The 16,299-nt window shown below is 41.7% G+C and overlaps 1 protein-coding gene across 7 annotated transcripts in view; it reads right to left on the bottom strand.

Moving 5' to 3' along the window:
• Positions 1–14,011, bottom strand: part of LOC133607880 (actin filament-associated protein 1-like 1) — a 77,751-nt gene extending 63,740 nt beyond the window's left edge. For 6 of the 7 annotated variants that reach the window (XM_061962922.2, XM_061962926.2, XM_061962924.2 and 3 more), the window contains exon 1: positions 13,799–14,010. In XM_061962922.2, the coding sequence (XP_061818906.1) occupies positions 13,799–13,820 (22 nt within the window). In that variant the 5' untranslated portion in view covers positions 13,821–14,010. Of the gene's footprint in view, positions 1–13,798 lie in introns of all 7 variants that reach the window. The other variant, XM_061962925.2, reaches the window with a different exon arrangement.
• Between the last annotated feature and the right edge of the window lie 2,288 nt (positions 14,012–16,299).

Genomic DNA, 16,299 nt, shown 5'->3' with positions numbered 1-16,299 from the left:
TAACTGAGTAATCGGATAAAAACACATTTTACAGTCTCAAAGCGTATTTTAGGGAAAAAAATAGTTTAAATTAGTGTTGTCCCGATACTAATATTTTGATACCGGTAAGAAAACGTATTTGCATACTTTTCTAAATAAAGGGCACCACAAAAAATGGCATTATTGGCCTTATTTTAACAAAAAAATCTTACGGTACATTAAACACATGTTTCTTATTGAAAGTTTGTCCTTAAATAAAATAGTGAACGGCGACGGGCTGCTGAAAAGCAGACGGCGGACGGAAGGAAACCATTCGTGTGCTCACGTAAGAAAAGGCAGCTGCTGAAAATCACGCCAAAGACTCTGTTCCCGAAAAAATAAAGAAGTCTAAACCATCTCACGACAATGTCTTCCCTGGATATGGTCCTGAGAACTCACCCGGAAGCAAGGGTCTTCCACAATCACCTACCTATGAAAATATTTCATTTATAATTTACGATTCCTACTTCTGGAAAATAATTTGTCGCAGGGCTGTACGGAACCAATTAACAGCGATAAACCACTGCAATGTGTTTAAGAGCCAGGGCAAAGAAGTAGCGGCCAAATGTATTTGTTGCGGACCGACACAAATAAACACAAGTATGGAAAACACTGCAATGTGTCGGCACAATGTTGCATTATTGTGTTGTTTGGATCTACGACGTGGACTGTGGACATGTTTGTTGCTTTGGAACGTTTTCCTCTCCAGGTCGAACAGTCACATCCTGTGTGTGCGCGTGTGTATTTATGTGTTGAAGTTTGACCCTGACACACACACACACACACACACTCACATCCTGCTTGCCCAGAACTGATGAAGGCAGAGGATGAATGGGTCCACGGGGGTCACTGAGGAAAAGGCAAAGTCAAGAAGGACATTGAATTGTTCTAGAAAGTCACAAACAAAGTGATGAAGAGGAGGTCAGCGGCTCCTATGTCAGGGTCTCTGCAGGGTTCAACGAGTCAAACTTAAGACTGAATATAATATAATTTAAGTAGACTGACCATACATGTCCTCTTTTGCGGGGCTGTCCGGGCGGAGTTTCTTAAATGCCTCAAATGTCCGGCATTTTGAGTTAGGGTTGCGTGTATTTTCAATGTACGTTCAGGATTAAGAAGGGGTTAAAAACAAGCAGAATTCATGAGGGAGGGGCAGAGACAGAGAGAGAGAGAGAGAGTTATGATAAATGCGCATGCATCGCCAGGCTCTGCTTTTTATCCATAGATTTATCATATTTAATTTTTTATTATCTATAGCCGGGGTGTCAAAAGTGTGCCCCGGAGGCCATTTGCGGCCCACAGCTAATGTTTTAAAGGCCCACGGCACATTCTAAAAATACTATTAAAATTAAAGCTGCAAGCAGCGTTGGTCGGGCCCGCGTATTTGGCAGGTGCTAGTCCTAAATGTCCCAATACTTTTGTCCAGTGATAGTCATAAGTGTCCCAATACTTTTGTCTACTTTTAGTCTGAAGTGTCCCAAGACTTTTGTCTAGTGTACCTACCTTGTCTGCATTGTGTGGGCACGTTGGTGCTTCCTGCTTTTAAGCAGCCATCTTAAAAAAACAGCAGCGCAGCGGGTCTTTGAAGGGTCATAAAATCAAAACCGGAGCAGTTAGAAAAAAAGCGCTTCTGTCATTGTAATCACAAGGGTTCAATCTCTCTCCTGTGTTAGTTTGAAGGCGAAACGACAAACGCGCTCAGAGGAGATCGTTTTTGAAGGAAGGTGACCGGTTTTTACAAAAAATGTGTTTTGAAGGGGGGATAGCAAACTTCCTGTTGATTTTTGCTGGGGGTTGTCAATGTATGAAATGTAGGTCTAAGTGAGATCTACGGAGAGGTTTTTGTTTCATGTCTCTCCGACCTTCCCAGTGGGAGTTACAGGCAGTTTTGTCATTTTTTTCTTCCGAGGAGCAGTTTTTTCTCCGTTTTATTCAAAAATTGCTGTAGAGCGCAATTTTTAAATTTGGGGTTAGGTTTTTTTTATTAGATCGCAATTTTTGCCAGTCCTGCTGTGTGTGTTCAGTTCGGTGAGTTTTGAAGCGTGTTAAGGGGGTCAAATTACAGCTCAAAGAGGCAAAAGTGACTGTTTTTAGTACTTTTTTGTCTTGAAGGGGGAATTGCCAACTTCCTGTTGATTTCTGCCCGATGATATACAATTATGAAAACTAGGCCTAAGTCAGACCTACATAGAGGTTTTTGTTTCATGTCTCTCCGATCTTCCTAGTGGGAGATATAGGCAGTCTAGTTTTTTTTTGTCCTATGGGGCGCTAAAGCGCAATTTTGAGTTTTGGGGTTCGGTTTTTTTTTTAAAAAAGGTAATTTTTGCAGGTCCTGATGTGTGGGTCAAATATGGTGAGTTTTGAAGCATGTTAAGTGGGTCAAATTACAGTTTAATGTGGCGGCGGAAGAATAAAGAATAATAAAACCTTACAAATACAATAGGTCCTTATGTCCCATTGACTACTAATTATACAATGGGCCATGCGGGCCCTAATAAACAAAAACATAACAAAAGTGAAATAAAAAAGCTTAAAAGGTGAAATGTAATTTAGAAAAAGTTGCAATGTTGACTAATAAAACAAAGCTGGGTTTTTTTTTCCTTTCAAACGGTCATTACTCAAAACATAATATTGAATCAAAATAAATGTTATTATGAATTACTGACCTATCCAAGGTTCCCATTACTTCACATCAAATATTCCACTAAGAAAAATATTTTCGGTGGAAGATTTTTGCATATTTTGTGTGTTTGCCATTAAAAACATAGTTTTGTTTGACAAAAAAGGGCGCAAAACAAACAAAAAAACAAACAAAAAAACAACATAAAAAAAACTAAAACAATATGAAATGAGGAATAGATGTGAAATTGATGTCGACTCCAGGGATTTAAGTGTTAAATATAAAATGTATGTATGCCCTGGCACACCATTATCATCATTTCATGACCCAAGCAAAACACTTTTTACACTTTGAAACTACAACTTATTAAATAAAAACATAGAAAAAACTACCAGCAAGTTCAGATCCATGAAGGAAAGAAGAAAGTGAATGAATGTTTATAACTGAATACATTTACATCCATCCATCCATCCATCCATCTTCTTCCGCTTATCCGAGGTCGGGTCGCGGGGGCAGCAGGCTAAGCAGGGAAGCCCAGACTTCCCTCTCCCCAGCCACTTCGTCCAGCTCTTCCTGTGGGACCCCGAGGCGTTCCCAGGCCAGCCGGGAGACATAGTCTTCCCAACGTGTCCTGGGTCTTCCCCGCGGCCTCCTACCGGTCGGACGTGCCCTAAACACCTCCCTAGGGAGGCGTTCGGGTAGCATCCTGACCAGATGCCCGAACCACCTCATCTGGCTCCTCTCGATGTGGAGGAGCAGCGGCTTTACTTTGAGCTCCCCCCGGATGGCAGAGCTTCTCACCCTATCTCTAAGGGAGAGCCCTGCCACCCGGCGGAGGAAACTCATTTGGGCCGCTTGTACCCGTGATCTTGTCCTTTCGGTCATAACCCAAAGCTCATGACCATAGGTGAGGATGGAACGTAGATCGACCGGTAAATTGAGAGCTTTGCCTTCCGGCTCAGCTCCTTCTTCACCACAACGGATCGATACAGCGTCCGCATTACTGAAGACGCCGCACCGATCCGCCTGTCGATCTCACGATCCACTCTTCCCTCACTCGTGAACAAGACTCCGAGGTACTTGAACTCCTCCACTTGAATACATTTACATATGTACACAAATTTGTTTTCTTTTTTTATTACTTTTTTAAATGAATTAAGTAACGTTTATGTTCACGAGTGAGGGAAGAGTGGATCGTGAGATCGACAGGCGGATCGGTGCGGCGTCTTCAGTAATGCGGACGCTGTATCGATCCGTTGTGGTGAAGAAGGAGCTGAGCCGGAAGGCAAAGCTCTCAATTTACCGGTCGATCTACGTTCCCATCCTCACCTATGGTCATGAGCTTTGGGTTATGACCGAAAGGACAAGATCACGGGTACAAGCGACCAAAATGAGTTTCCTCCGCCGGGTGGCGGGGCTCTCCCTTAGAGATAGGGTGAGAAGCTCTGCCATCCGGGAGGGGTTCAAAGTAAAGCCGCTGCTCCTCCACATCGAGAGGAGCCAGATGAGGTGGTTCGGGCATCTGGTCAGGATGCCACCCGAACGCCTCCCTAGGGAGGTGTTTAGGGCACGTCCGACCGGTAGGAGGCCGCGGGGAAGACCCAGGACACGTTGGGAAGACTATGTCTCCCGGCTGGCCTGGGAACGCCTCGGGGTCCCACAGGAAGAGCTGGACGAAGTGGCTGGGGAGAGGGAAGTCTGGGCTTCCCTGCTTAGGCTGCTGCCCCCGCGACCCGACCTCGGATAAGCGGAAGAAGATGGATGGATGGATGGAATATAGAATGTGAGATATAATTGGACAATGCATACGTTTATCTTTTTTTTTCAAAACGCTTACTAAAAAGTGGGACCCCAAAAAAGTATTCTGGGACCCCATTTTGAAATTTCCTAGCGCCAACACTGCTGTCAACAGAGGAGAAAAAATGCTTTATTTAAATAAATATATTATTTATAAAGCCAGTTCGAGTATCATTGGCAAATTTTCAGCTGGTCCCGACCTTGGCGTGCATATGTGTGTCCTCTTTTTGGGATTTCAGAATATGGTCAGCCTAACTTTTGCAGTGTTTTTCATACTTGCCAACCCTCCCGGATTTTCCGGGAGAATCCCGAAATTCAGCGCCTCTCCCGAAAACCTCCCGGGACAAATTTTCTCCCGAAAATCTCCCGAAATTCAGGCGGAGCTGGAGGCCACGCCCCCTCCAGCTCCATGCGGACCTGAGTGACGTTTTGACAGCCTGTTCACACGTCCGCTTTCCCACAACAGAAACAGCTAATGATCGAGGGCGAGTTCTTGGTTTCTTATGTGGGTTTATTGTTAGGCAGTTTCATTAACGTCCTCCCAGCGCGGTAACAACACACAACAGCAGTCAAGTATTCGTCTACCGTAAAGCAGTTGGTCTGCCGTAAACAGCAATGTTGTGACACTTTTAAACAGGACAATACTGCCATCTACTGTACATGCATATGTGACCCACCCATAATGTGTCACATTTTTGTGTTGATTTATTTATTTTATTTTGTGGTTTGAATTCGTTTTTGGAGCTGTCATTATACATTTATCAGTATTCACATTGGTCAGTAGGGGGCAGTAGAGCGTATCTTCCCAATTGAATGCTATCACCTGCAGACCGGAAGTTTCTTGTCATTCTGATGAGCGCGACCAGTCTGTGAACAATTGAAACGTCCTGTGTGCTTTTTCCTCCTGTATAACAGGTTAGTTTTGGTGAATCAACTCACTGAATAATATCCATGTGATCTTTATAAGTTTAAGTACACATTCTGATGGTGGAGCCTAACTCTAAAGTGTTTGTGAGTTGTAGTTTGTATTTGTGAATGAATCCAGTGCACAGCTGCAGTAATCAATACAAAAAGGCGACGTGAGTGCGCAATGTTTATATAGGAACTTCTGATCCTAATTCAGACTCCCAAATTAGAGCTCCCGTTTTCTTATTGATTTTATAATGTATATTTGTATAATGTGTGTGTTCTGAAATAGTGACAGAGAATAGAACAAGGATGGACAATTCAATCCTTAACTCAACAATGAGTAGATGAGTGTTATGTGTGTGTATATGTGTAAATAAATGAACACTGAAATTCAAGTATTTCTTTTATTTATTTATATATATATATATATATATATATATATATATATATATATATATATATATATATATATATATGTAATAAAAAAAAATATATATATAGCTAGAATTCATTGAAAGTCAAGTATTTCTTATATATATATATATATCTTAACCACGCCCCCAACCACGGCCCCCGCCCCACCCCCGACCACGCCCCCCACCCCCACCACACCCCCCACCCCCCGAAATCGGAGGTCTCAAGGTTGGCAAGTATGGTGTTTTTGCAGCTGTCCGAACTGAGCAAACAGATAAAAACATCTCCAGCACGACTACCGTATCTGCACAAAATGGTGAAAAACAGAGTGCAGACAGAGCGATTGTCTAAAAGGAAAGAAGGCGATTACGGCGTGCAAGCCTCAAACAGCATTTCTACATTTCTACCTGTTTTTGAAAACATATTGCTGATAAACAAGTTAAAGTACCACTGATAGTCACACGCACACACTAGGTGTGGTGAAATTACCCTCTGCATTTCACCCATCCCCTTGTGCCACCCCCTGGGAGGTGAGGGGAGCAGTGAGCAGCAGCGGTGACAGCGCTCGGGAATCATTTTTAGTCCGGAAAATACGGTACACACACCGGTCCCAAGATGCATTTTTAACAACCATTGTGGCCCCCCACCCCCGAGTCAAAATAAATACCCAGGTCTGATCTAGAGGCACCTCCTGGGTCCTGATGACCAACTGGACCATGTCCACACACACACACACAGTAGGACAATAGTCTATTGTTTTCACCGTGCAGAATTAGACTCAACGGAACCCGAAGCGAAAACAACACACACAGTCGAAAAAGGGGCGTGGCACGGCACAGCTGCATTGTCTCTGAGCAGCCATTCATGCATCCAACAGCTGTATGTGTGTGTGTGTGTGTGTGTGTGTGTGTGTGTGTGTGTGTGTGTGTGTGTGTGTGTGTGTGCCAGACGCTATGAAAGTTGTGTTTTATTTGGTCCAATAAAACGCAGACTCTAATCAACAAGTCATGTGACTTTTCATCACATTCTCTAGACTAATTTGTCCCTCGGAGAACTTTCTCCGTGTCTGTTGTTGTCTCCAGGGACCCGCAGGCCGAGGATCAGTTGCGCTGCAAGCTTGTGGTCGGCCGCACCCACACAGCCGGCTTTGTAACCCCCCCCCCATTCCACACACACACACACACGCTCTCACACACACACATGCTCACACACACACACAGAGTCATGAGACTTCAACCATGCGACTTTCATTTGGATATTTTTTGGGACAGCATTTTGCGGTAAAACAGACGCTTGCTATTCTTCCTCTTAAGCAACGTTTGTTGTTTTCATCTTTCCCGAGGTCGGGGGTCAGGCCCCGTCTTCAGAGTCGCTCGTTACCGCGGCAACACACACATATGTTTGCAGCACTTTGAATTTCACGACGTTCCGTAGCCAGCAAGGGTGGTGCGTGTCACGGGCCATGACGTCACATCACAAAAACACCAACAACAGTTACTCACCGAGCCAGTGGGTCTCAATTATTTTCTCTCACGCCGCCCCCTAGGGCAGGGGTCGGCAACCCAAAATCGTTGAAAGAGCCATATGGGGCCAAAAATATGAAAAACAAATCTGTCTGGAACCACAAAAAATGAAAAGCCGTATATAAGTCTTATAATGAAGGCAACACATGACGTAAGTGTCTATATTTGCTAAAATAGCCTTAATATCAAAATGACTTTAAAAGTCTTATATAAGTGTTAAAATGAAGACAACACAGGATTTATTTATTAAGTGTCTATATTAGCCTACTATCAAAATGACTTTAAAAGTCTTATATAAGTGTTATAATAAAGACGACACATGATTAAGTGTCTATATTAGCCTACTATCAAAATGACTTTAAAAGTCTTTTATAAGAGTTATAATGAAGGCAACACATGATGTAAGTGTCTATTAGCTATATTAGCCTACTATCAAAATGACTTTAAAAGTCTTATATAAGTGTTATAATGAAGACAACACAGGATGTAAGTGTCTATATTAGCCTACTATCAAAATGCCTTTCAAAAGTCTTATATAAGTGTTATAATGAAGGCAACACATGATGTAAGTGTCTATATTAGCCTACTATCAAAATGACTTTAAAAGTCTTATATAAGTGTTATAATAAAGACGACACATGATTAAGTGTCTATATTAGCCTACTATCAAAATGACTTTAAAAGTCTTTTATAAGTGTTATAATGAAGGCAACACATGATGTAAGTGTCTATTAGCTATATTAGCCTACTATCAAAATGACTTTAAAAGTCTTATATAAGTGTTATAATGAAGACAACACAGGATGTAAGTGTCTATATTAGCCTACTATCAAAATGCCTTTCAAAAGTCTTATATAAGTGTTATAATGAAGGCAACACATGATGTAAGTGTCTATATTAGCTACATTAGCCTACTATCAAAATTACTTTAAAAGTCTTATATAAGTTTTATATTGATGACCATGCATGATGCAAGTGTCTATATTAGCCTACTATCAAAATGACTTTAAAAGTCTTATATAAGTTTTATAATGAAGACAACACATGATGTAAGTGTCTATATTAGCTATATTAGCCTACTATCAAAATTACTTTAAAAGGTCTTATATAAGTGTTATAATGAAGACAACACATGATGTAAGTGTCTATATTAGCTAGATTAGCCTACTATCAAAATGACTTTAAAAGTCTTATACAAGTTTTATAATGAAGACAACACATGATATGTCTATATTAGCCTACTATCAAAATTACTTTAAAGATCTTATATAAGTGTTTTAATGAAGGCAACACATGATGTAAGTGTCTACTAGCTGTATTGGCCTACTATCAAAATTACTTTAAAAAGTCTTATAAGTATTATAATGAAGGCAACACATGATGTAAGTGTCTATTAGCTATATTAGCCTACTATCAAAATGACTTTAAAAGTCTTATATAATTGTTATAATGAAGACAACACGTGATGTAAGTGTCTATAGTAACTATATTAGCCTACTATCAAAATGACATTAAAAGTCTTATATAAGTGTTATAATGAAGACAACACATGATGTAAGTGTCTATATTAGCCTACTATCAAAATGACTTTAAAGGTCTTATATAAGTTTTAGAATGAAGACAACACATGTGTCTATATTAGCTATTTTAGCCTACTATCAAAATTACTTTTAAAAGTCTTATATAAGTGTCACAATGAAGGCAACACATGATGTATCTGTGCTAGCCTACTATCAAAATGACTTTAAAAGTCTTATATAAGTGTTATAATGAAGACACCACGTGATGTGTCTATATTAGCCTACTATCAAAATGACTTTAAAAGTCATTTTTTTAAATCAGAGGCTACTCAGAAGGTGAGATAACTCCTGGAAATGACTGTCTTTTAAGGGCCAAGTATGGAAAACACTGCAATGTGGTCTTCTTTTAATAGATTCATTACAATCTTTGGCAAGCTAGGTAATGTTTGCTGTGGTCTGGAACAACATGGCACACAAACAACTACCTGAAATGCAGCCAATATTACATACAGATAATGTGTTATGAGACACGCAAAACTAAATTACATACAAAGAGGATAAAAGTTAGCATCGATTAGCTTGCAGTCACGCACGGACCAAATATGCCGGATTAGCACTCCGACGAGTATTCACGCACAGCATAAAACATTTGGTGGACAAAATGAGAAAGAAGGAGTGGAAACGATTTTACATTCAAACAAACTGTTGTGTCACAGTCCACGCTGTGGTGAGTTCAAGAACGGCCGAAATTAGTAGGACAAAACGTGCTCTCATCAGTGAAGCGTACACGCAAACATATTAAACAGTGGGCTTTCTAGCAAATTGGGAAGGTTTGTGTCATGTTTGTCCTCAAACCAAAAACATTCTAAAAAAAAAAAAAAAAAAAAATTCCCCCATCTTTTTTCATTTTCAATCCAGGTAGCCACTAGAGCGGCACTAAAGAGACAGCTTTTTAACGCACCACTATTTAAGAAGCACTGTATTAATTAAAGCTGCAAGCAGCATTGGTCGGGCCCGCATATTTGGCAGGTGCTAGTCCTAAATGTCCCAATACTTTTGTCCAGTGATAGTCATAAGTGTCCCAATACTTTTGTCTACTTTTAGTCTGAAGTGTCCCAAGACTTTTGTCTAGTGTACCTACCTTGTCTGCATTGTGTGGGCACGTTGGTGCTTCCTGCTTTTAAGCAGCCATCTTAAAAAAAACAGCAGCGCAGCAGCATCAGCGTAGCGGGTCTTTGAAGGGTCATAAAATCAAAACCGGAGCAGGTATTAAAACGCTGTTCTGTTATTTTATACACAAGGGTTTAATCTCTCTCCTGTGTTAGTTTGAAGCCGAAACGACAAACGCGCTCAGAGGAGATAGTTTTTGAAGGAAGGTGACCGGTCTTTACAAAAAAATTGTTTTGAAGGGGGAATAGCAAACTTCCTGTTGATTTTTGCTGGGGGTTGTCAATTTATGAAATGCAGGTCTAAGTGAGACCTACATAGAGGTTTTTGTTTCATGTCTCTCCGACCTTCCCAGTGGGAGTTACAGGCAGTTTTGTCAGTTTTTTCATCCGAGGAGCAGTTTTTTGTGCGTTTCATTAAAAAATTGCGCTAGAGCACAATTTTGAGATTTGATCGCAATTTTTGCCAGTCCTGATGTGTGTGTTCAGTTCGGTGAGTTTTGAAGCATGTTAAGGGGGTCAAATTACAGCTCAAAGAGGCAAAAGTGACTGTTTTTAGTACTTTTTTGTCTTGAAGGGGGAATTGCCAACTTCCTGTTGATTTTAGCCCGACAATGTACTATTATGGGTCTAAGTCAGACCTACAAAGAGGTTTTTGTTTCATGTCTCTCCGACCTTCCTAGTGGGAGTTACAGGCAGTCTGGTTTTGTTTTTTCCTAGGGGGCGCTAGAGCGCAATTTTGAGTTTTGTGGTTCGGTTTTTTTTTTAAAGGCAATTTTCGCAGGTCCTGATGTGTGGGTCAAATATGGTGAGTTTTGAAGCATGTTAAGTGGGTCAAATTACAGTTTAATGTGGCGGCGGAAGAATAAAGAATAAAGAATAAAACCTTACAAATTCAATAGGTCCTTATGTCCCATTGCATAAGGACTCCCTTTGGGAGTCCTTATGCAATGGGCCATGCGGGCCCTAATTACAAATTCAATAGGTCCTTATGTCCCATTGCATAAGGACTCCCTTTGGGAGTCCTTATGCAATGGGCCATGCGGGCCCTAATTAAAGCTGCAAGCAGCGTTGGTCGGGCCCGCGTATTTGGCAGGTGCTAGTCCTAAGTGTCCCAATACTTTTGTCTACTTTTAGTCTGAAGTGTCCCAATACTTTTGTCTAGTGTACCTACCTTGTCTGCATTGTGTGGGCACGTTGGTGCTTCCTGCTTTTAAGCAGCCATCTTAAAAAAACAGCAGCGCAGCAGCATCAGCGCAGCGGGTCTTTGAAGGGTCATAAAATCAAAACCGGAGCAGGTATTAAAACGCTGTTCTGTTATTTTATACACAAGGGTTTAATCTCTCTCCTGTGTTAGTTTGAAGCCGAAACGACAAACGCGCTCAGAGGAGATAGTTTTTGAAGGAAGGTGACCGGTCTTTACAAAAAAATTGTTTTGAAGGGGGAATAGCAAACTTCCTGTTGATTTTTGCTGGGGGTTGTCAATTTATGAAATGCAGGTCTAAGTGAGACCTACATAGAGGTTTTTGTTTCATGTCTCTCCGACCTTCCCAGTGGGAATTACAGGCAGTTTTGTCCGTTTTTTCATCCGAGGAGCAGTTTTTTGTGCGTTTCATTAAAAAATTGCGCTAGAGCACAATTTTGAGATTTGGTGTTAGGTTTTTTTATTAGATCGCAATTTTTGCCAGGGGGTCAAATTACACCTCAAAGAGGCAAAAGTGACTGTTTTTAGTACTTTTTTGTCTTGAAGGGGGAATTGCCAACTTCCTGTTGATTTTAGCCCGACAATGTACTATTATGAAATGTAGGTCTAAGTCAGACCTACATAGAGGTTTTTGTTTCATGTCTCTCCGACCTTCCTAGTGGGAGTTACAGGCAGTCTATTTTTCTTTTCCCTAGGGGGCGCTAGAGCGCAATTTTGAGTTTTGTGGTTCGGTTTTTTTTTTAAAGGCAATTTTCGCAGGTCCTGATGTGTGGGTCAAATATGGTGAGTTTTGAAGCATGTTAAGTGGGTCAAATTACAGTTTAATGTGGCGGCGGAAGAATAAAGAATAAAGAATAAAACCTTACAAATTCAATAGGTCCTTATGTCCCATTGCATAAGGACTCCCTTTGGGAGTCCTTATGCAATGGGCCATGCGGGCCCTAATTACAAATTCAATAGGTCCTTATGTCCCATTGCATAAGGAGTCCTTATTGGGAGTCCTTATGCAATGGGCCATGCGGGCCCTAATTAAAGCTGCAAGCAGCGTTGGTCGGGCCCGCGTATTTGGCAGGTGCTAGTCCTAAGTGTCCCAATACTTTTGTCTACTTTTAGTCTGAAGTGTCCCAATACTTTTGTCTAGTGTACCTACCTTGTCTGCATTGTGTGGGCACGTTGGTGCTTCCTGCTTTTAAGCAGCCATCTTAAAAAAACAGCAGCGCAGCAGCATTAGCGCAGCGGTTCTTTGAAGGCTCATAAAATCAAAACCGGAGCAGTTATAAAAAAAAGCGCTTCTGTTGTTGTAATCACAAGGGTTCAATCTCTCTCCTGTGTTAGTTTGAAGGCGAAACGACAAACGCGCTCAGAGGAGATCGTTTTTGAAGGAAGGTGACCGGTTTTTACAAAAAATTTGTTTTGAAGGGGGAATAGCAAACTTCCTGTTGATTTTTGCTGGGGGTTGTCAATTTATGAAATGTAGGTCTAAGTGAGACCTACATAGAGGTTTTGTTTCATGTCTCTCCGACCTTCCCAGTGGGAGTTACAGGCAGTTTTGGCAGTTTTTTCATCCGAGGAGCAGTTTTTTGTGCGTTTCATTAAAAAAATTGCGCTAGAGCACAATTTTGAGATTAGATCGCAATTTTTGCCAGTCCTGATGTGTGTGTTCAGTTCGGTGAGTTTTGAAGCATGTTAAGGGGGTCAAATTACAGCTCAAAGAGGCAAAAGTGACTGTTTTTAGTACTTTTTTGTCTTGAAGGGGGAATTGCCAACTTCCTGTTGATTTTAGCCCGACAATGTACCATTACGAAATGTAGGTCTAAGTCAGACCTACATAGAGGTTTTTGTTTCATGTCCCTCCGACCTTCCTAGTGGGAGTTACAGGCAGTCTAGTTTTTTTTTTTCCTAGGGGGCGCAATTTTGAGTTTTGTGGTTCGGTTTTTTTTTTTTAAAAAGGCAATTTTCGCAGGTCCTGATGTGTGGGTCAAATATGGTGAGTTTTGAAGCATGTTAAGTGGGTCAAATTACAGTTTAATGTGGCGGCGGAAGAATAAAGAATAAAGAATAAAACCTTACAAATTCAATAGGCCCTTATGTCCCATTGCATAAGGACTCCCAAAGGGAGTCCTTATGCAATGGGCCATGCGGGCCCTAATTAAAGGGGCTGTTTGGAAATCGGTCACAGTTATATTTTTTAGAATTGGAATGTTTAGCTATCTATCTATTTGTGGCAAAATATACCCTATTAGCTCTCACGCCCCCCCTCCCACCCCAGGGGGTCCCGCCCCACTATTTGAGAAGTACCGCAAGCTGTGTTGACATCCAAAAGAAGAGTATTGTGTACCATCATGGCCCCTCTCTATTGGCATCTAATGACGTCACTCTACCTGCTTGCCAGTATGACGTCACTCCCCCGGCGTTATAGTGAATAAACTCAGAATCTTCCGTCAAAAAAAAAATAATTTTTTTTTAATAAACACATTGTTTCCATGAGTCAAGTTAAGTGATTATCGCAAGTTGCTACTTTTTAAGTTTAGTAGTTTTGCGTAAGTCAACACAAGTAGCCACTAGCTTGAAACTTAAGCTAACTTCTAAGAGGGCACTTTTCCAAAAAAAAACAAAAAAAAACTCACCGCTTTGGCGTTCGGCGTCCATACTATTAAAATGTCCGTTGGTTTGTCCTTTCCCTCCACTTTGCTGCCCGGGGGAGGACTTGCTCCTGTTTCATTCAAAAGTGACGCTCCGTCGGTGAGGACTGTCTGGCGAGAGAGCGGCCGGACAGAGGGAGCCTCTCTTCGGCCACAGGGAAGCACAGTGACCGCCGGATGGAGGGTAGGCGCCGCCAAAGACCTCTGGGTCCTAGCGCCTGAATGTACGACGTTCATAACAGCCAGACTGAAGGCGCTCATTGGGACTGTTCCTTTAAATTAGATGGGAGTTGGGATTCTTGGTTCTTTTCAAAGGAGCCGTTCAAAAGACTGGCTGGTCATTCTTTTTTTGGCAACATAATCACTTCAGCTGTTATAAGGTGTGTATGATGTGAATCAGAAAACCATACACAAATATTACAGTATTGGTAAGAATTATTGCGGAATATTGGCAATAATGGAATTGGTTATTTTATTTGTACTTTACATATTCTTTTAGTTGGTCCAATATCCCTATGTTTGACAATGGAATCACTATTTAAAATTGTCCCTAATCTTTCTTTTCTTTCTTTCTTTTAGTTTATTTCGAACATGAACACACTTACAGTATAATACATCACACAATTTCACATCATTTCACTTTACATCATGTCCGAAAAGGAGTAGGAAGAAGCAAAGCTAATTTAATCCTACCCCTTTCCCACTTCAGAGCGTTTACAAATGTATAGAATCATTTACTGACCTTTTTATATAATAAAATAACATCTGTGAATTAGTATATACAACAGTTTTGTCATATGTAATTAATTAATTCATCCATCCATCCATCCATCTTCTTCCGCTTATCCGAGGTCGGGTCACGGGGGCAGCAGCCTAAGCAGGGAAGTCTGGGCTTCCGATCCGCCTGTCGATCTCACGATCCACTCTTCCCTCACTCGTGAACAAGACTCCGAGGTACTTGAACTCCTCCACTTGGGGCAAGATCTCCTCCCCAACCCGGAGATGGCACTCCACCCTTTTCCGGGAGAGAACCATGGACTCGGACTTGGAGGTGCTGATTCCCATCCCAGTCGCTTCACACTCGGCTGCGAACCGATCCAGTGAGAGCTGAAGATCTTGGCCGGAGGAAGCCATCAGGACCACATCATCTGCAAAAAGCAGAGACCTAATCCTGCAGCCACCAAACCAGATCCCCTCAACGCCCTGACTGCGCCTAGAAATTCTGTCCATAAAAGTTATGAACAGAATCGGTGACAAAGGGCAGCCTTGGCGGAGTCCAACCCTCACTGGAAACGTGTCCGACTTACTGCCGGCAATGCGGACCAAGCTCTGACACTGATTATACAGGGAGCGAACTGCCACAATAAGACAGTCCGTTACCCCATACTCTCTGAGCACTCCCCCACAGGGTCGAATGCCTTCTCCAAGTCCACAAAGCACATGTAGACTGGTTGGGCAAACTCCCATGCACCCTCAAGGACCCTGCCGAGAGTATAGAGCTGGTCCACAGTTCCACGACCAGGACGAAAACCACACTGTTCCTCCTGAATCCGAGGTTCGACTATCCGGCGTAGCCTCCTCTCCAGTACACCTGAATAGACCTTACCGGGAAGGCTGAGGAGTGTGATCCCACGATAGTTGGAACACACCCTCCGGTCCCCCTTCTTAAAGAGAGGAACCACCACCCCGGTCTGCCAATCCAGAGGTACCGCCCCCGATGTCCACGCGATGTTGCAGAGTCTTGTCAACCAAGACAGCCCCACAACATCCAGAGCCTTAAGGAACTCCGGGCGGATTTCATCCACCCCCGGGGCCTTGCCACCGAGGAGCTTTTTAATTACCTCTGCAACCTCAGCCCCAGAAATAGGAGAGCCCACCACAGATTCCCCAGGCACTGCTTCCTTATAGGAAGACGTGCTGGTAGGATTGAGGAGGTCTTCGAAGTATTCCCTCCACCGATCCACAACATCCGCAGTCGAGGTCAGCAGAGCACCATTAATTAATTCAGTCATTATTAATACACTGAGATGAAGGATATCTTTTTTTTTTTTTTTTTTTTTTTAATTATGAATTTATTAATCAATCAACAAAACACCACAACAATGCAATCAAATTCCAACAACGTCCCAGCAACATTAAGAACAACAATAAACAGATCAATTGAGAGCAATTGAGGACACACAAATCCAAATGTAGTGAAACAAAAATGAACATTATCGACAACAGCATCAATATTAGAAACGATTTCAAAATAACAGTGATTAAAAAAAACCTCATTGATATCATCATTAAAAACATTAATAAAAAATAATAAAAAAATTAAAATGAACAATAGTGTCACAGTGGCTTACATTTGCATCACATCCCATAAGCCCGACAACACACCGCGTCCAACATTTTTAGAGTATTATATTTAAAGGTATACATTTTGTTAGGCCGCAGAAATATATTTAAGGTACATTAAGTGTCTCGTTTAAGAAAAATAA

This window comes from Nerophis lumbriciformis, linkage group LG09 (genome assembly GCF_033978685.3).
Source record: "Nerophis lumbriciformis linkage group LG09, RoL_Nlum_v2.1, whole genome shotgun sequence".
NCBI classification, from domain to species: Eukaryota; Metazoa; Chordata; class Actinopteri; order Syngnathiformes; family Syngnathidae; genus Nerophis; species Nerophis lumbriciformis.
Note: the sequence above shows the minus strand (reverse complement) of the source record. Positions and strands in the feature narration are given on the sequence as shown.